The following is a 20,577-nucleotide window of genomic DNA, read 5'->3' as shown; positions in this document are numbered from 1 at the left end:
ACAGTCCCGAATCTAACCCAATATTCTATTGATTGATTATTTAATTGTGAATAGTATTTTAAATGAATTATTATATATATATATAAACGACAAAAAATGTATGATTGGTAAGTTCAAAATTGGAATGTGTTTTATGTGACGAATGCGCTTTGGCAATGGACAAATACTGTACAATACGCTGAAACATTAGACACAGATTGAATGTTATGATTAGACAAAAAAAAGAGAGAATGTAATAGCAATTAATGTATGTACTGTATAGTGAGTAATTATTGATTATTGTAATTCTTATTATTCCTGATACGGTGACAATTGTATCGATCTAAAGATGCAATTGAAAAATAAAAATTAATTCTATATAATAAATAATGGAATTCAAAGGCGTTTTCTTTAATATTTAAATGGACATTTCAGAATGAACCGTTTCCTGATATTTATTCCATCCAAGTAAGTTCTCTATACCAATATGCACTTAAAATTAACGAAATTTGAAAGCAAATCATCATAACGAATCAATGATTAAACCATACTTTCTGAAATTTCTGAGGGGTAACTTGAAATGATTGCCCCCATTCAACGTTGAGGTACTCATTTTACTCCTCAAATTTTTGTGAGATACAATTAGATTTTGGATAGTGAAAAGTCTTATTAATCGATAATTTTCAAAATACTCTACTGATATTTATCACATTACTTCTTTTCGATTTTAGCTAATCTCCTTTTATTTTGAACTTCAAACTTCAGCTGAATTTACTATTGGTCCCGTTATATTTGCAATGCGTTTTTGATGTTTCGATATTTTTTTTCGAATCAAGAATCAAAATCATCGGCCACTCGGAAATGCAACTGTAGTTTATTGAAACTAATTCACTTCGATAAGCAATAAAGACAGCTTGTTTAAAATCCACCAATTTTGTGCTGTATCTAACTGCATTAGACAGACTATCGTTATAATAACATGGAACAAATAATTCCGATTTGTTTAATCAAGTGAAAAGAGTCACATAAAGGGAAACGAACTTCAGATACACACGCTGTGCAACGGATAATTCGTATATTTTGCTTATAAACTGAGAAAAAAAAGGTTGAAATTCAATTTACAATAAATTTCACGTTGAGAGTACAAAGTATCCTTCTGGAATAGAATTTTTTTTATCGAAACAAGTAATATTTAGTCTTATGACGGTCGAAGCTAGATTACACTTGACGGATTTTTATTATGATTGCAAACGTATATAAGAAGATTAAGGTTTTTATTGATTTATTTCCAAAGTGTCTTTTCGGTTGACCGTTTAGCTGTACGTGTGCACTGTCACACTGCTGCTATTGGTGGCATACATTGAAAACCCCTTTTTTCAAGCATGGCCAGCAAATCGTTGCAATGATGTGTGAAAGCTGATTCTATTGAATCATTGTCACAGATAAGTCCTTTAATCAGGCTCCAATTTGTTACCAACACGTAAAATAAAAATGATGACGAAAAATCCCTCATGAAATAGATTTCGATGTAGAGTGATTTCAAAACACTCAGATGGACAAATACAAATCCAATCCTTACCAACCAAATAAATCGCTATCGATTATTACATTCGAAAACAATTTAAAGTTAATGACATGAGAAATTTTCCATCGAAGCAAATAATCGAATCGTGCATGCAGAGCGTACGATAAAAGATGACCAAGCATCAATCGCTCAAAGAAGTACACATCGATTGCCGGTATGTATTTTGAATCTTATAAAAATATATATACGCTTTTAGTTTTATAGCTTTAATTGGATCAAAATCACAAGCACCATAATTCCACAATCTAATGGTATTTTGATTTTTTTTATGTTCTTCGAGATTTATCACGGAGTGGCCCAATATTTTCGCGTTCAGTAGTGCGTTCATTGATTGCAAATAAAAATAAAATATGAGCATTTGGTTTAGTTTCAATCGTTTTCAAAAATTCAAACGCAACAAAATTGTTCTCAACGAATATTAACAGCAGGGAAAACACCATGAAATTCATATGGTAATAAGATGAATTAAAATGCACACTGTTTTTTGAATGATACGCATAAACTTGATCCATTTGCTGTTACCCTAAAAGACTATAAATATTAATACGGTGTGTGCCAGGTTCGTTGTCAATCAAAATATGAATTCACCTGTTTAATTCAACGTCACAAAAGAAATGAAAAATGGACAATTGTACATTGATGATCAAATTGAAGAATAAGCGATGGTAATTGCAAATTAATGAAAACTAAAGTAGTGGCATTCGATGGTGTTCGATCAAAATTAAAAAAAAAATCTAAATGCAAATAACCGCAGTGCAAAATCAAAGAAGGAGAACACACAACTGTATCTATGTCTTTAAATCTTAATTACATGTTACTTTGCAATTCAATGTGAATTTTTATTTCTTCATAAGTCAAATTGTAACTTCGGCGGAACTGCAAAAGGAAATAAATGATTAAAACACAATATATTAATATCGGAAGAAATAACATCGAATCGTGTAATAAATGGTAGAGAAGAGAATTTGAACAAAACGAATGCAACACCTGCAGCTCAAGTCATTAAGTGCATTTGGAATGATCACTTGAGTCGCGCACGCGTTCTCCTTTTGCGTTTACTCTGTGTGTATGCACACAAGAGAGAGAGAGAGGGAGGGAGAGAGAAAGAGAGAGATAATTATGTATTTATGTAATTGTGTCGATTCTACTGTTCTAGACAGGCTCACGTGTAACGGATTTTAGAGTCAGTAATTTGTTTCATTCAATCTTTCGGCGAGTGCATTTCATTCAGCGAACTAGTCCCTATAATTTTTTCTTCGGCTTCTTAAGTCGTCTATCATCCAGTTGCTTGTCCTGTTTTGCTCTATTCAATCGACAGAAGTTTCTCGTTGCGCATACGAAGCACCAAAATTAAATTTTCTTTAAAAAATTTGCCCAATGATTGCTGAAAACAACAACCTTAGCATGCAATATTTATAAACACGAATACAATCGTCTCTCTGTTTCAATTGATCAATGAATAGGGCATCAACTTTAAACATTTTCCAAATGGGCCATTTGAATTCATGTTTCGATTCAAGTTAACACGCTCCAATTTAATAACGATATGGCATGATATGTTTAATTCAATGATTCACAAAAGATGAAAACAAATATTAATCTTGACGACCTGCACTCATACGTATAAAAAATATATTTCTGGTGTACTTTCAACGGAGTTTTTGTTGAACAATAAATCAACGGCTCTTAACTCAAGAAAATAAGATCTCAAAGGTAATTTAATTAAATTAAAAATGATTTCAGCAAATTTAACGAGAAAAAAAAGTTTTGTCATGGAAATTTAAAACTCATGCATACAAATTTATTATTTGTTGTTTTTCTGTGATCGACGGTAAATTTTGTTGGTTTCTTTTATTTATCATGATTGTTGCTCATTTAAATTCCAAGATAATGATTCCAATGAAAATTAGTTTTTATTTGACTTGCATACTTCGTTCATAGACGAAAAGGTCTTGAGGTGGTGTGCGGTGCGGTTTTAATCAAAACTAAGCGCACATATTTTTCAAAGCGTTCGCAATGTATTCTGCAATCGAATTTTGTGTCAATTTGCATGTACAAATGTACATGTACGATGTACGATTTATTGCCAATTCGTATTGATTGGATTTACTTGACAGTTTTGATTGTTTTAGTAGCGAATGAAGGTAATAATTTTGTTCTGACTCTGTAATCATTCAGATGGTGAATGTTCGCATTCGAACCAATAACAATTGAAAACTTTGAAATGTTCGTACGGAGAACGTTGATTCGTGAATTCAGAGTTATTTATTTTATTTTGTTTAAGATTCGAACATTTTTTGTTTTGTTTTGATCAACGACCACCCTGCATGCAGCAAAACCGGAGTTTTCGTATGCAACACACAAATTCGAAACAATAAATATATTTTGAATTCCATTTAAAGTGCAATAATATGTCATGTAGACAATAGCAGTGCATTGAGCCACCAACTAATTAAAAGTCTAATAGCGTCCAAAGCAGTGCCGCGTCAACAGCTACTGTGTACGGTCGTCTGGTGAGACAAAAATGCATTTTCACGATTATGTCGGCAAAATTAATCAAATTTATGTATGTAAAGTGCATTGGTATTCAATACAGATTGGAGGCGGCAGGATTGTCTGTCTGCAATTGACACACCTATTCAAAAATTTAAGATTCGGTGCATTTTCGAAAAATGATCGTATGACCGGCTTTTTAGGAAGTTTACGTCCAAAAATAATTAAATATATCTGCTTTGAGATTCAAAGGACAGAACGAAATATATGCAGGAATTGTCTTGTAGGTAGTATGATCAGTATCATCTATCTTTTTGGGAAATTTTGATCAAGTACTTCACGCGCTGCTTTCAAAAGGAAATTTATATATATTTTTTATATCTATGAGAATCGAAAACCACAACAAATGTTGGTACAACATTTTATTTATTTAGTATATTACTTCATATTTAAATTCATAATTCAGAAACAATTTCGATTTTCTTTTAACAATATCGACGACAACGTGATTCGTTCGTTGTTTAAAGGCGGTTGTTTAGTTCCAGTCACCGTCTGACTCCTCGGAATCTCGCTGAACTGGTTCCGACGACATGTTGATTGGATGATTGTTGATGTGCTGCAGGAATGATTTCAGCAGAAACTTGTTGATTTTGTCGGTTTGATCTGATACTCGGTTCGGTTGTTCATTTTCAGTATTTTGGATTTCGTTCGATGGTGAACCTTCGATTGGTGCATCTGATTGAACTACATATATTCCCGGCATGATGATGATTAAATTGATTGCTGATTCAATTTTAATTTAATTAACGTCAATTTTACAATAACCACTTTATTTACTTTGAACACAGGCAATTCGAAAATAATTGTGATTCTCAATACTTTTTCACAGAGTTGACCAACAAATAAATAATACTCATTGAAATGTCAAAACAAATTCAATGACAGTTTATTTGTTTGAAAGCTTTCTCTCCACTTGAAAGTTTCAAAATATATGTTCCACACTATTAATTCAATAACGAAGTTCGTATACTCATTTTTATTTTTATTAGAACTTGAAATGAAACTTAAATTAAATAAAGAATTCAAAATAAAAAAAAAACGACAAAGTCAATATATTTTATATATCATTATTATATTTTTTAATATTAATATAAGAAACTTTTCGGAACATTTTTTCAAATATTGTGAATGAGCCGCAGTGCTTTTAATTCACAATGGTACCCAATTCACAGTGGCATTGACGATTCACAGTGGTGTTTACGCAATTTAAATTCTTGAGGTAAATCAATTAAAAGCCAAAAAAAGATTCTTCGCGTTGATAAAACACAACTTTTAAATGACTTGAATTCTGAGAATGACATTACAATGTCATTTAATTTAAGCAAACCAGTTTTAAGTTTGAACTCATTCATAAAATGACTTACTCGCCGTTTGTCACAAACATTTTTCGAGTAGAAGAAATTGCCGTCTTCTATTTTCAAGTTCAAAATAACCATTTCATCATTGATGAAGAGAGAGAGAGAGAGAGAGAGAGAGAGAGAGAGAGAGAGAGAGAGCACATTTGTGTTTCCTATTCGCTTCAAATTCACACATTGGTCACATTCGATCTGGATAGGAAGTTAACTAATCCCGAGCATCCGCAACTACATCTTGTTTCATTGTTAGGCCTTTCTTTCGGAAATATATTCGTTGATAACACAATTCTGATCTGTATCTACTCATGAATACCATAAGCTGATCACAACAGCAAAAAAAAATCGTTTTACGATGTGAACTCGCTAACATCTCTCATCTCGGAACCGATGTATGTAAACAACCGGTGATATATTTAGACTATGAGCCACTGATTCTCTGAAACTAGATATTTGTGTATAACTTTTCAAGTACGTTGGATGTAAACAAGTTATGTTTTTTTTGTTTTCAGGTTTTAAGTAACTGTAAAAATAATCATTGAAAACCCCTAAACAAGGTTAGATAAAACTTTGTTGTGCAATTTTATGAGGTGAGCGTCTTAAATCTGTTGTGAAGAAAACAATGGACTTCATTAGAGTTGCATATAAAGAATGAGTTGACTTTTATGAATGAAATTCGGCGTAACTTCTGATATACAAGACTAAGATTCTTATCTCAAATTCCGGAATAGGATTATACAAATAAAAAGAAAGACAGCATTTGTTTTAAATACGTTTCAGTTCAGTATTTAGCGTCACGTGATTTAATCAACAAAACAAAATTCATGTTAATTGAATCAGCACTAATAATAATAATAATTATTATAAATTCTTAAATAAAAATTCAATATATACAACAATATTTTAATACTACTAAATAAACATTTTTATCCGCTTAAGATCTAGTCGAAGTAAAATTGTGTTTAATATTTTGATAATGTATGTTTGTGTGTTTTTGGTGCCTTGTTTTAGTTTTTGTACTGAGAAAGGGCCATTTCTCGTTCATCTGCATCAAAATACCACACTGTTATTGCGTACCGTGTGCGATGGGAGGGTTGGACTTCATGGGGGTTTCTTCGATCTGACCAAAAGAATATGATGCGATCAAACTTAGGCTCTATGTCCGCCACTCCCATGCCATGCTCGGGAAATATTCTGTGGAAAGAATGGATTTTAAAAAAATTGTTGATTTTTTTTATGCAACGGATTTAACGCTTCAAGAAAGAAGTATTACCTGAGTGAACCGCCACTTCTTAAGGCATCCCAATGAAGATTCAAATAATAAATAGCGGTGATTACACGACCATCTCGATTTGGATTATCCACATGCAAAATGTAATGTGAACCAGTTGGGGGGTAACAAGCGACCATTGCCTATCGAATCGATTGAAAAAGAGAGCTGTATTAGTAATCTATGGTCCCTGGTAAAATGCTGTCAAGTGTGACACACCCACCTTAGTGCGTTCCCGTATCTTATATTCACCCAGTAAGCCATTGTCCTTCATTCGATTTGCTGATACTGTAACACACAAAATTATCGAATCAGATAAGATTGTCATCGGTGTATTAGGAAAAATAATAGGAAACACTTTTCTACTTACTTACAACGGTGTCAATCTGTGAATCAGAACGGAAGATAAAAAGAAAACAGTTAATGTTAGTAGAAGTAATTATCACGATTTTAAAAGTTTATCTTAACCATAACAGGTATTTCATCTAAAAATAAATTTTCATTGAAATTTAGTCCGAAAAAATAAACATGAATGGATGATTGAATCCATTTAGTCACGTAGGCAGTCTCATTCTCTTTTGCTTGAGTTTCGCAAGCGTAAAAAATGGTGATTTGAAAATTCATTATCATCAAAACGTTTCAAGAACGCAATTCGGTTGACCGTTTTGTAAACTTACTTGATTTATTAAAAATCCAATCGATTGACAATGTTGTTCAGTTCCCTTTACCCACGTTATCTTATCACCTCGTATTGTTTTCACGTCGGCATCAACTGTGTTCGATGCAACTTGTCCATTCTATGAAATACGACAAATAATCATAATAACAAATGCAATCAAAACACATTCAATCGATGTTATTCAATAATCAAAACTCACTTGAAATACTCCGGCCGCGTATAGTCCATGAACTGAAATTTTCGTGGAATCAGATTAAATTTTTATACTTTTGATCGACGATAATACGATAATAGCAAAAATGAAACTGATTCAATTTACCTTCATTTAAAATGCCCAAACCATAGTTCATGCCTAGAAAGTCATCAACCACACACATTCCATACATATTCATATCACGAATTATCTGCTTGCACAAGCTATCATAGCGTAGCTCACTGAAAATTTAACCATAAACAGTTCATGTTAACTGGTGCTGTTCTATGTAAATAGAGTCGCATGAGAGAATTACCTCGACGCCAAACTGTTCTCCATTAGATTGACATTCACTTGCATTGTATTCTCCGTAAGACGTTTGTATTGTTCGTCCTTTTGTTGGGCATTTGTCGACTTTTTTAAAACTCCATTCGCATTTGTCGATGGCACACCGTTTACCGTATTTGTAACACCATTTTTACCCAATAATCTATCATGGTTTTGTTGTGTTTCTACTGTCATCGTTGAATTTGATTCTGTTGCATTAAGAAAATGAAGTTAAAATCAATATTTGCTTTTAAGTATTTTTACTCATAATCCAATTTGCACATGAAATTCATGAATTATCATCAAATTTTACTGTTTTCACACGTTTTTCATATAAACATCTCTCATTTTCACTTTTTGTTAAATTGACTTTTATTTAACTTACTTGATGCTAAATTTGTGGCAAATTTTTTACACTCGATTTTATGTACTCTCCAATCGACTTGTTGATGTACTTGTGAACAATAATAAACTGATTTACAACGTGAACACCGTCTTAGTCCATTCAATGATCCACAAACTTTACAGCAAATTATGAATTGTTCCGTACTGCTACTCACACCGCTTGTATTACATTCACCAATGAAGCCAGTGGTGGACGTGATCGATGGCGGCATACTATTTTCATCCGTCATATTTACAATTTCTATGATGGTGTGCACGTACACACACTTTTGTCTATTTTCTATATACTTTTTTGTGTGTCTGTGTATGGGTGCGTTGTTATTGTATAGCCGTGCGTCTGTGTATTAGTGTTTGCCTATTTGTTGACGTTGTTGTCACCATAAAAGCACCAAATATTCTGTATCAAAATACACTGGTGAATCAAACGAAAGAGAAAATACAAATGGGAAGTAAATATCAAATAAATCGTTCAAATTGTGTGTATATTGTGTGCGAATTTGTATTGGTGACTATGAACAATACTCGCTTAGAAAGTAGTTAGACAATGCAGTCGAAAAAAAGACGATAAGAAAATATACGGCGAAAGGTCTATGAGAAATACAGACAACTTCGAATTTCGTTATATTTCTATTTTGACCTATTTGAATGGGAGTCGAGATTTTGCACGTAGACACTGTTCCCGATTATTCGATTTTTGTGTAAAAAAAATAAGATAATCAGAATAAAAATAAAAACAAACAAACGATCGGACGGAGGGCGATAACCGCAACAGCTACAGCTGATTTCTATTATGCTATCTGTGTTCTTACGACTTTAGCAATGGCCACGGATGACTTCGAAACTGATGGGTTTTGAATGCACGGTGTCATTGCAGTGTGTATTTTTAGCAAAGTAATATTTGCAGTTTTATCTGACGCAAATGCATATTACAAATTGTATCTTCTCATTCGCATTACACGTAAACGTTGCATACCATACCATATTCTATTTACGTCATTGGACATTTACTCTCGACGTTTCGAAACTTAATACGCATTTGCTTGCCCATTTACTTCCAAACAATGTTATTGATGAAAAATAAAACTGGTGAACAAAGTCACCTGATCAATTAAAATTCCAATTATCCAATGCAATTTATTAAATGGTGGAGATTATATTTAGAACAAATAAAAACACACGGTTTTCTCTCTTTAAATTCTACTAATTACGAAAAATTCATAAAACGTACACAAACATTTTGTATGAAGGAATTTTTATCCAATCAATCATTTGAAATTTGTTTGCTCCGCATTTCAATTGTAGTAGTTTCGCATGTATTTAAATTATATAAATTCAAAATAAAATTAACAGATGGATCAAAGGTCACTCTAAAAAAAGCACTAATTTTTCTCTTTTTCGTTTTCGTCAAGTTCTGGTTTTTATTTCATTTAGTGAATTGCTAAACATTATCACGAAACAATGAACGATTTATTTACTTTTTTCTTTCGTCCAATAAAATGCACACAAAACACGTTCCAAACAAATTAACGCCACATTAGAAATGCAAGTTTTTCACACGATAATTTATCTTTTCAAGGTAATATTTTCCGTGGTATTTTCAATTTCAGTTTTCCTCTTATTATTTGACTTTTTGCAATATTTTGATGACTTCTGAATTTCTTAACCTTAGCTGTCAAAGCAAATGGGTGCGTTCAATTGCCATACACATTCAAGTTGGAAATATGCGTTTAATTCAAAATACAAAACGTTGAACGTTTACATAAACTTTTGTAATGGCAATACAAATGGATTTGGATTAAAAAATAATGTGATGTTTTTTTTTTCTTTTTTTATCGGCTACAAACACTTCAACGTTTATTTTAGGATTGATGTTTTGTTCATAGTTAATCGACTAATAAGTAATTGACCAGTTGAACAAATTTGGACTCGCATTGGCATTTTTTTTGTTTTCAACTACAATTGAATTGACGACATAAAAATAAATGAATAATCAATGAATAAAAAGTGTTCAATGTTTCCACTGGCCATTATCATATATTCAAATGTGAATTTTCTGACACTTTTTTGTTAAGTGTTATTTAGAGCAAAAAAATGAAGGCCTTAGGTGTTGACGTTACCGTCAAAATTACTTTTGTGTTGATGGGAATTTCTGTAGGGGGATGATAGCAAAATGCAGGTCCTCGCAAGAGTCAATTATATCTAGTGGTAGCTCCGAAAAATATTTTTGGAAGGTTAGGAATCCTCGTCTATACATACATACCTATTATTTCTTATCGACAACATTTGAATTGAATGTCCGAGAATGAAAGCGAGACTTCTATTCACAACTTATTGAAATGTAACACCGCCGTGGTTCATGGCTTTCATTCTCGGGCAATCAATTATTTATTTAGATACAAACCTTCGAAATTCTTACAAAGTCTTCGAAAATGAACAACTCAAAATCGTTTGTGTTTTGTACTACATTGTATTTACGTTTTATTTTCATTTTTAATTTAATAAAATTTGTGTGATCTTTTCATCGTACATAATAACAGTTTCATCAAAAACAGCAAATAAATAATGCCAACAATTTTTTTTTCTTCATTTTTTTGACAAAAAAAAATATCTTAACAACGGCACGATAATGAGCGTGGACGGTATATGTGACTAAATGTACAATTTGATTAATATAAATTTTGTGGTAAAAGTTGGGCTTTAGAAACCTTCTCTCGCTTTTCTATACTGAATACCTTTCGACGTTTCGTGAATGCATGGAACCTATAATGAATGAAACAAAAGAAAAAAACCAAAATTATTTTCAACACAATACATTCGGGGTATTTTGTCTGACCTAAATTTAATTGATTCTTCTTTTATGTAAAAGAGCGAGTCATAGCAGAAATTAAGAGAGGCAGTCTTATTTACCCTACCAAAGAAATATTTATTCTCTTGACCAATTTCCTTTGAATGACCTCTCTCTCTCTCTCTCTCTCTCTCTCTCTCTTTTCAATTTGACATTGTCTAATTTGAATGACTTAGATCTTCTTTTATCAGAACCAACCAACAAAAATGAATTGCAAACAATTCAAGTCGAAGTGAAAAAATTGTAAATTTCCAAAGTTAAATAAATCACAACTTTCTTCGGAGTTTTTGAATAGAAAAATTTCCAGACAGATCCTGACAACAAAAAATCTTTTCAGTCTGTTAATAGAAAACAATTGTTATCGAGACTCATCAATCAGAAAATCAATTAAAAAATTCGAAGAACAAAGGTTGCGCTTATTTTTTTTACCCACTTGGAACCTTTACTGGCTAATTATAAAATAATATTGCTGGTAATACAGCGCATATAAAAAATATAGATATTTTTGCAGCAAAATCATTTTATTTTATGATGAACATATTATGGTGCAAGTACCTGTACAATATTGAAGTAAATAGATCCCATAAGCTGTGCAGCTGGCGTATCATTCAGCTTCTTTAAACAATCAAACAGCATATCATCACACACGCAATGCGATCTAATCGTGCACCCACAAAATACATAAAATATTGTAAATGATTGGCATTCACGATAAAAATACCATAGAATTTTCATCGAGCTATTGTATTTTTATCAAAATCAAAAGTACTGCTCTATTGATTTTTTTTTTCATCATCGAACGTGACTGACCATGTTTCATTCATGAGTACATAGTAATAAATTGGTATTACTTTTGATTTTCATTCGTTTTTCAATTGATTACATCAAGGTGATGATGAAAAAGTTTTTATTTAAGCATCTTTGGCTGCAAATACCATATTTTGCGCTTGTACTTACTTCGTGTATAGTGAATCATTCGTGATGTTGTACTTGGCTTCATAAGCGCGAATTTTAACAGGGCATAAGTCGTGAGTTCGACAACAGCTGTCCATATTCACTTCGGTACCTTTGGAGAAAAAAAAAATTATACAAAATTATATAATTTGATAGAATTTTCTTTACAAAGAAAGTTGAAAAATAGATCCTTTTGGAACGGACAACTTATTAATGAACAAAGGACACGTTGCTATTGAATAGACGTTTACAAAAAAAATGTTACTTTGTTCAACTGTTGTGTCATTGGATGTACAAAGAATGAAAAGTTCAGGGGGAAATCGATGCGACCGCATAAATAATGGATAGAGGGAGACGTAGCTATTTAAAGGTATCATTTTATTCGGTAAGAAAAGCAATTTAGCTAATTATAAGTCAAGTGTACGTGTGAATAGTTGCTTTTCCACGTTGCTTTTTCATTTATTTTGAAATGACAAAAATCCATTGAACTAATGACACACACGTCAACCGAATTAATAGTTTTTGACGCGATCTTTTACTATTTTTAATAATCGATAAACGGAAAAGTTTCCTTCAAAGTAGATATATTACAAATAAAATTGCTCACCCAAATCGCTGTACGTTGTTGCTATATCTCCGGTACCACACCTGTGAATATGTAACATATTTATTAAAGTAATAATTCCCGCAAAAGTTTTCTTATTACTAAAAAAAAGCAAAAACAAAAAGAAACGTACCATTTTGTGCCCGGTATGATTCCACTGAATACGGAAAATGGATTATTTTTGAATTGAAACGATTTGCTGGTATCGCCATTCGATGGGCTTATGTTTCGACGTTCATTACGTTTTAGATTCTGTTTCTCAACAATATCACATTGGTTCATTAATTCGAGCATTTCTTTAAATTGGATTTCGAATGGTCGATTTAGTTTCGACAAATGTTTCAATAGTTTATTCCCGGCACTCTCACTACTACGTAAACGAAAGAAAGTAAATGGATGTTTTGCATGGTTAAATGGTGTGCATTTCAATAAGATTCAACGTTGCGAATGAAATTGGTGTAATAAATAAAGGAAAAAGAACACTTACTAAATTTCAATTAGTTCACAGCCTATTAACAGCTTTTCAGGTCCAAGTTCGACTGTATGGATATAAGAGATACATTATTTGAGATCGAATTCTATTTAGTTTAAATGTTTCCGGTTTTTTGCTATGTCTGAACTAGTTTTTATTGATTTTTTCTCGGCGGGATAGTTTTAAATGAATACATTAATCTGATGTTGATGAAAATAGGTGAATCGATATTTGACTCTGCTCTTCTCATTGTCGCTAAAGAATATTTACTTACCAATTGCGATTGTTTGGTCTGAGTAGTAAATCATTATCAACGAATCATTTTGCTGGCGAATACCGCTGTACAATGAACATACAAAAGACGAGAGAGAAAAAAAAAACAGTGGTTATAGAAAAAATGCCATTCAGTCATTGCCCATTGGGACTCTGTAGGCCAATGATGCGATTCATTTATGATTTATTGCATTTTCATGAGCAAAAAAGTTGAATGGTGAACGGTGAATGTTTATTGTACGCGCTTACCTATAGCTTTTCATTTGTGCAGCATGCTTTCGGCCGACATATTCCTGTGTGAATGATGTGAGCGACGGCAACGATGGGGTCAGTGAAAACGATGGTTTTGCAACCGTACTCGTTAAAATCGCAAATAAGCCACACACAAGTATCGAATGATAGGCAAAATGCCGTCTGAAATTCATTATCAAATTATGCAATTTTCGCTTGGTTCGATGATAGTATTGCAATGTATGCTCTTGGCAATAAGCTTTATGTTATTCGCACGTGTCCATCACTTTTTTTGCAAACACTGAAATCACTTTATTTATATGCATTTAAATTTGCTGGTTGGTTGGTCTTTTTTTCTCTCGTGTTATTCGTTTCGTTTCACGTCTATTTGCACAGATTTTAAGCTTTTAAACGAAATCGATTTGAAATGAGGACAATAAATTCAAAAATGTAAATGTGATCACTGTGTCGTCCGCATCAAGACTGCTGACCGCAGCAAACCATTCTTTCCACCAATCGACAATCGTTCAAAAATTCTAGAATAATAAAGGTTAAAAATAAGTCCAAGCATAACGAAAAAACACGAACCACTTTCAATACATTCTTGTTGGATTGATTTTCTTTCATTCTTTTTTTATGTGTGAGGGGGCGAAAGAGACAATCGATTATATTATCCATCTTCCGCACGAAAATTTTATGTGTCATTTCAATTATTCAAATTTTGTTTTTCAACGGTTTACACCGCACGACATATGATTTGGTTCACATAGAAATAATGTGATAAAATAACGGATAACTATGACAAAACACACATCGATGACAATGAAAATTCAGCTATATTGACGATGTAAATTGAAAATATGTCGAGCGTTGAACATTTTTTTTTAGTTGAATAAACAAATTCATGGAGCTCTTATAAAGCGGTACTCTTCTGTGATGACGTCATTTGGCGATACGACGCCGTAATAATTTATGATTTATGGAATTCAAACATAAATTCCAAAAAATGTATGTTTTCATACAACACAGGCGCGTCTGTGCGTAATGAATTTTTGATATACCAAAGAAGCAACGTCACTTTAAAAAAGGTGTAGATATGTCAATAAAATCGATAAATTCAAATGAACTCGATATGGTTTTCATACTATTTTCATGTCTGGCATTTGTATTGTGTACCACAGTATGTGCAAGTCCAAACGGTCAGTGCGTAAACACACAGACGCGATTCATAAATTATGATAATAGTTCAACAAACATTTCCATAACCCAGAAATACTTGGTCACATCCACTTTTTTCGCTCGCTACATCGATTATCCGTATTTAACCAAGAACTGTAATTACATTAACTCGCAATAATCATTGGTCATCACGCTTAATATAGCCACTACATATATATGTACGTTGCGACAATTCAAGACTCTGTACTAATCTGGTTTACGTTATTACAACACATTCATGTAAAAATATATAGTCGATGCGAAAACGATTGACACATTTCATACATGTCGGTACTCGAACCGGTAAAAACGTTTATGTCGACGATTTTTTAGATTAGTCGATGTGAATACATCTTTGATAAATGTGCAAAATGGGCAGAGCACGTTTTTCAGTTCAATTTTGCATCAAGTGGAACATCATAACAGGGCTTGACGCATAATTCTCTCATTATCAGATTGCTATTTAAGAAAGAAAAAAAACACTATAGAAACTAACGCTGCTGGTTAACGTCAAAATGAACAATAGAAAATCTCCATCAAAATACTCTATAGTCCAACTGTCTTGGATTTAAATTGAAAACTGCAACACGTTTCCTATAACTGCACAAAAATTAATTGTGATTTTAAGCCACAACTCATTTTCTCACAATTGTGAACAATTGGAAAGTGTTGTATTCAAAACAAATTGCAAACAATGCATCACAATTGAATATCGATTGTAATACAATCATTGTATTGATTGAATGCATGCGGTTTATTACATTGCATGTCACTCGCCCACTTGAATTTAAATATCAAAGCGTTTAATTTACATTTGTATATCTGTACAGTGTACACTGAGGCAAACATTGTTCGGAAAAAATCGAACTTGAGGTTGAAATGCGTTAAATTCAATCAAAAACCTGGCAAGGCTTGATTTGACGCAAGGTTTGCGATTTTTCACTTTAAACAATTCGATTTGAAATGCGTGCCAAAATGTATGAAAATCGTAACAAATTTCCAAAAAAAATCTTACAGAGTCAATAAATTTTGTTGCGGTCAAATATTTGTGGTCAAATGTTTGTTGAATCCAAATAAATAGGTATACGCTTTGTTAGAGATAGTTGGACTTGATATTGATGGATTTAACTCAACAATGATGTAAGATATGTGAATATATTGTTTGTGTTGTTGTTTAATCGAACGACTGAAAATAACTTTCTCTTGACACAATAAGATGTATAGTCGTTTCCAAAAAGATCTGTGTTGTCAAACTAATACAATGAATTTCGGAACGCATTTCCATTCAAAAGTACACAAGGCTCCTTAGTTAAACGTGTCAATTTGGTTTGAATTTTGCTGAGGGTATGTTGTTTGTTCAAAATTTTGACGGTTCGCTGTAACAGATCTTATTGAAAACGACTATACAACGAAAAAAATGTATTCATTACGAAAATCCAACGATGATATAAGTAAAAGAATTATTTTTCATATAACATTAAACTTGTGAAAACATTCAACTCTAACAAGAAAAAATCGTTTAATTTTTAATTTGATTGTCGCGACCTTTATAAAATAGAAATAAAAACTGACGAGAAATTCACGCTCGCACTTACTTATGAGAAGAGAGAAAGACGATTTGTATGTTTGCGAAAAGTATTTAAGCGTGATAAATAATGATGAAGATAAATGTGGGTGTATGTGTGTCTGTGTATTCGTTTACTTATGGTTGGGTCTCCAAATCTTTCCCTCCAAATTTATCAACATGAATATAACAAGAGTGAAAATAAATTCGACGCCAAGTTAAAATTACGTGCACTTAATATATTGTTGAAGAGCGACAATGTTAACTTTGCCCAATACCAGTTTTGCAACATTAAATCTCCATCTGAAAATTACGTTTCTGGTGAATTTGCAACCTGATTTAAGTTTGTCGTAAACTTTCGCTTCTTATAAGGTTTTGCGACGAATTTGTTTTTTATGTTTTTCACAGCGTAAAGGGTCAAAGTACCACAACATGTTTGAGCTTATGATATTGGTGACGGAAGTTCGAAGTAACTTCGAGGTCAATTTGTTTTCGTTGTTTATAGCCATAATTAAGCAAATGAAGGATAGAAATAACGTAAATGGTGTTCCAAATTTAAATCATTTAATTGAATCATTCATGTTCAACGACCATAAATCCGAATGATATGAAAATATTTTTAACGATTGTGTGCGCTCGTTGAATGGTCGGCAATTGACAAAATGCAAAATCACTCATCGGGTTTGCAATATATATTTTAACGCAAGCAATATTCTGAAGAATCATTATGTTATTCACTGCTTGAAACCAATTAAATGACAATAATTAGTCCAGTGGCAAATAATCGAAAACAATCTTGAAGTAAAAAAAAACACTAAAACGAAAATGATACGTAGTTCAAACACGCAAAACTTATGTCATAAGCAGGCGAAGACTTAAATTGATGTGCATGTCGCGCGTAAATGTAAAAAATTTAACCACATCATTGGTCACACGAATGACAATTACGCATACAACAGATTGACGTCGAGCAGGACAATCAAATTGAATATCAATTGAATCGAATTTATATCATTCTCAGTCATGCTGTTTATGTGTCATTGTATTCCATTGATGGGCTTGTACCATTTGTATTGGCGATTGTTGAATGCTTTTTGATTGACGAAACCATTCAGCAGCAAACAAATAAACGAAAATTCATTGTAATTGGATTAATTTAGTTGGCGCTTTTAGTTTAAATTCATCCGAATCAAATGTGATTCGAAGCATTTGAGAAAATTTGCAGGGTACAGTGTTGTGAGAGAAAAAATCTCGCCTTTAACACGCTTGAATAAAGTGTGAATTTTGAATTTAAAAAAATATTTCTCATTTATATGTATATTGCACTATACAATAGACGAACTTATTTAAATGATTCGACTGAAGAAGTCGACTGTTGCTTATTAACACAATAGAAAAAAATATGTATAACACATATACACTATTTTGCAAATCTGAGCACTTTCTAATTTTTCTCTTTATCTTGGTTTCGTTCATTTCTTTTTCTGTCTGCTTGTTTTTTTCTTCTTTCCTACTAACGAAATTGGTTCAGTGAAACAACATTTGACAACATCTATTTATACATTCATGTATTTCATTCACGGTCTCAGAACCTACTATACTATATACTATTTTTTTTTTAATAAAATGAAAATAAAACTCATAAAATGGTTTTCATCGTTTTTCACTTGCACTAAAGATGTAAATGGTTCAAAACTACTTCAAATGAAATATAACAATTGTTGAGCGTATTTATTCGGTTGACCGTTGTAATGTTTTGAAAAGAAAAACAAAACCATACAGAAAATGCACGCAAACTTTCTTAATGACAGTTTTGTGAATTTTATTGCACTTGAAGATGAGTTACGCACCGTCCATAAATCGTTGTGTCCAATTCACTTAAAAACAATCTATGCTTGTGATGACTGGATGCTTACCAATTCAACACTGCTTATGTAGCCCCTATGTCACTCAATGCACAACTTCAAATGAAATAAATGAAAAGAAAAAAAAAAACGACGCAAGTTTTGAAAGATGCGGTTTTAACTTCTCTCTGCATCGAGTTTCTTTTTGTTTGTGTTGCCGTTTGCTTTGGTACTTCTTGTGTGTAAACGTGCGTTGTTACCGATTTCTACAGAAAACATTAACAATGGTATAAGCTGCAATGATATGCTTGTATATGTATAAGTGGTGCACAACACACGTGTTGTATATATCATTGACGATAACTTTCCGTTTAACTTGTGAAACTTTATTTTGCTTTTATATTATTATTGTTGTTGATGTCGTTGTCGTCGTGGTCGTCACGATGGCTATAGTTTTGATTGTACTTTAGTGTGCGTAAATCGTCAAAGTAAAGCAAAGAAAATGACGAAAATGAAGAATCGTATAACAACACAATCAAAGATAACAACTCATCACGTTTTATCGACAGCTCCCTCCACTCTTCAGCATAAAACTTCAACTCAATGTTCATCGATTTTATTATATTTCATTTATATTTGAACGACAACAACAACATTCAACCAACTTAAAATATTATACTCAACATTTTTTTTTTTTCATACGAAAATGTTCGGATACGCTTTTTATTCGATGCATCGACAACCTGATGGATATATACTTACGTTTATATAGAAAAAAAAAACTACTGAACGACAAATTATGCACGATAGAGCACGGTAGCTCGTTAGATGGTTTTTGTTATTAGTTTCAACGATACTTTAATTAACTTAGATTCGCATAGTACGGTGTATGCTTTTTGTCTCGCTCACTTCCATTTATTTTATTTCATTACATTTAACTTTATGATTAACTCAATAAAACATTCCTTTAAGTTCATTAAAAGCGAATCGCACTTAATCCGCAACAAGTGCCCAAACAAAGTGGGGATAATGAAAATGCGTTAAGCTCTCTATCCATCTATCTCACTTCCACTCCCCGACTACGTCTCTATCACTCCAATTATTGTGTCAATCGTGTGCTGTCATCTGACCATGGAATGCAGAAAAGTCTTAATTCACACTGTAACACAAACAGAATATTAATCGTTGATTATGTTCCGCAAGTTATAAAATCATCATATGGTAAATATTTAACGATATGCTTATATATACATTTTCGTGTCGAGGCTGTTCAGAAAACATATTATCCATTCAGATATCAGCCGAATGGCTCATGCAAAATTTGCGCTTTTTTTATTTTCCAAAGAATGAAACAATGTTTAAGGAATTTGCGATGTAATAGAAATAATTCATACATTTATGATATCATTCATCCGAATTGTATGCCATACCTGATATTATCATCTCACCTGGTAATCACAATAGCATCCAATGCTTGACATCCGTAAGATTGTAACGGTTTAACAAAACTTTTCCGTCATTTTTATCTGAGAACGTTCTATGGATATTCTCCAAAGCAATGACGCACTTTTATTCACAAAATTATGAATGAATGTATGTGGGCTAATCGACCGAATATTGTTTTATCAACATAACAATGCAGCAGAGAGGGCGTAATAAAATTCTGTTCAGAATTAAATTTTGATAAATAATTTGCAAACACAAAGATGTAGATAAGTCATCATTAGTCATAAGTTCCAGAACTATTGCTTTGGTAACACGATGCTGATGATGGTTGAAATTCTATTGTATCGATTTGATTTTAATTGAATGTGAAGGTGTTATAATAATGAAGAAGGTCGTAATCTACCTTGAATTAATCCTTTGCAAAGTGTATTTTCATTGTTGTGTACGTGTTTCAAATCAAATTAATAATGCTAATAATAGCAAAGTGATACTAATCGCATTTATCTTCTTCCGGCAAAGTTTCGACTCACTGAATTTCAATATGTGGTGTGATGCATATATTGATAGAAAAAAACATGTATTTGACCAATTTAATTGTTGTATTGTATCGCAATAATTTCGCCATATATCGAAACGTACCAGATTAATTTGATTAAATATATATTGCACATGTTACGAATTCTACCTAATGATTTTGTTGCTCATAATTTATCTATATTGTTTTGAAAACTGAATTCGATTTCAAACAAGCTAGAAAAATTTGTTAAAAAAATCATTTGTTCG

At 32.3% G+C, this 20,577-nt stretch overlaps 2 protein-coding genes across 5 annotated transcripts; both read right to left on the bottom strand.

Annotated features, from left to right (window-relative positions):
- Nucleotides 1-6,228: 6,228 nt before the first annotated feature.
- On the bottom strand, nt 6,229-9,969 carry LOC116347553 (egl nine homolog 3). Of its 3 annotated transcripts, none has more exons than XM_031778186.1 (10): nt 9,572-9,801; nt 8,324-8,755; nt 7,928-8,147; nt 7,738-7,853; nt 7,618-7,649; nt 7,417-7,536; nt 7,110-7,125; nt 6,963-7,027; nt 6,743-6,882; nt 6,229-6,663 (listed from the first exon to the last, which is right to left on the bottom strand). In XM_031778186.1, the coding sequence occupies exons 2-10, from the start codon at nt 8,571-8,573 to the stop codon at nt 6,477-6,479; spliced, it is 1,146 nt and encodes a 381-aa protein (XP_031634046.1). In that variant the 5' UTR covers nt 8,574-8,755; nt 9,572-9,801; the 3' UTR covers nt 6,229-6,476. The 3 variants fall into 3 exon arrangements, with proteins under 3 accessions (XP_031634046.1, XP_031634044.1, XP_031634045.1); XM_031778184.1 differs by lacking the exon at nt 9,572-9,801 and adding an exon at nt 9,819-9,969 and having other exon boundaries at nt 6,477-6,663; XM_031778185.1 differs by having other exon boundaries at nt 6,477-6,663; nt 9,578-9,802.
- Nucleotides 9,970-10,796: 827 nt separating this feature from the next.
- LOC116347555 lies at nt 10,797-18,627 on the bottom strand. 2 transcript variants are annotated; one of them, XM_031778188.1, is made up of 9 exons: nt 18,355-18,627; nt 13,741-14,258; nt 13,493-13,557; nt 13,234-13,285; nt 12,880-13,116; nt 12,750-12,790; nt 12,146-12,254; nt 11,744-11,846; nt 10,797-11,103 (listed from the first exon to the last, which is right to left on the bottom strand). In XM_031778188.1, the coding sequence occupies exons 2-9, from the start codon at nt 13,914-13,916 to the stop codon at nt 11,041-11,043; spliced, it is 846 nt and encodes a 281-aa protein (XP_031634048.1). In that variant the 5' UTR covers nt 13,917-14,258; nt 18,355-18,627; the 3' UTR covers nt 10,797-11,040. The 2 variants fall into 2 exon arrangements, with proteins under 2 accessions (XP_031634048.1, XP_031634049.1); XM_031778189.1 differs by having other exon boundaries at nt 18,421-18,627.
- Between the last annotated feature and the right edge of the window lie 1,950 nt (nt 18,628-20,577).

Source organism: Contarinia nasturtii, unplaced genomic scaffold (assembly GCF_009176525.2).
Source record: "Contarinia nasturtii isolate CC-2019 unplaced genomic scaffold, AAFC_CNas_1.1 Cnas_scaffold_1964, whole genome shotgun sequence".
Taxonomy (NCBI): domain Eukaryota; kingdom Metazoa; phylum Arthropoda; class Insecta; order Diptera; family Cecidomyiidae; genus Contarinia; species Contarinia nasturtii.
The sequence above is the reverse complement of the archived record's forward strand: the minus strand, read 5'-3'. Positions and strand labels throughout refer to the sequence as shown.

Excerpts from the sequence above, each read along its gene's own strand:
- LOC116347553 (XM_031778184.1), bottom strand. The coding sequence starts at position 8,573 with ATGACGGATGAAAATAGTATGCCGCCATCGATCACGTCCACCACTGGC. Across the intron at positions 8,148-8,323 it reads TGCCACAAATTTAGCATCAA|AATCAAATTCAACGATGACA; the intron begins GTAAGTTAAATA and ends TTAATGCAACAG. Across the intron at positions 6,883-6,962 it reads AGATACGGGAACGCACTAAG|GCAATGGTCGCTTGTTACCC; the intron begins GTGGGTGTGTCA and ends TCGATTCGATAG.
- LOC116347555 (XM_031778188.1), bottom strand. The coding sequence starts at position 13,916 with ATGAATTTCAGACGGCATTTTGCCTATCATTCGATACTTGTGTGTGGC. Across the intron at positions 11,847-12,145 it reads AATGATTCACTATACACGAA|ATCGCATTGCGTGTGTGATG; the intron begins GTAAGTACAAGC and ends GTGCACGATTAG. Across the intron at positions 11,104-11,743 it reads TTTACTTCAATATTGTACAG|GTTCCATGCATTCACGAAAC; the intron begins GTACTTGCACCA and ends CATTCATTATAG.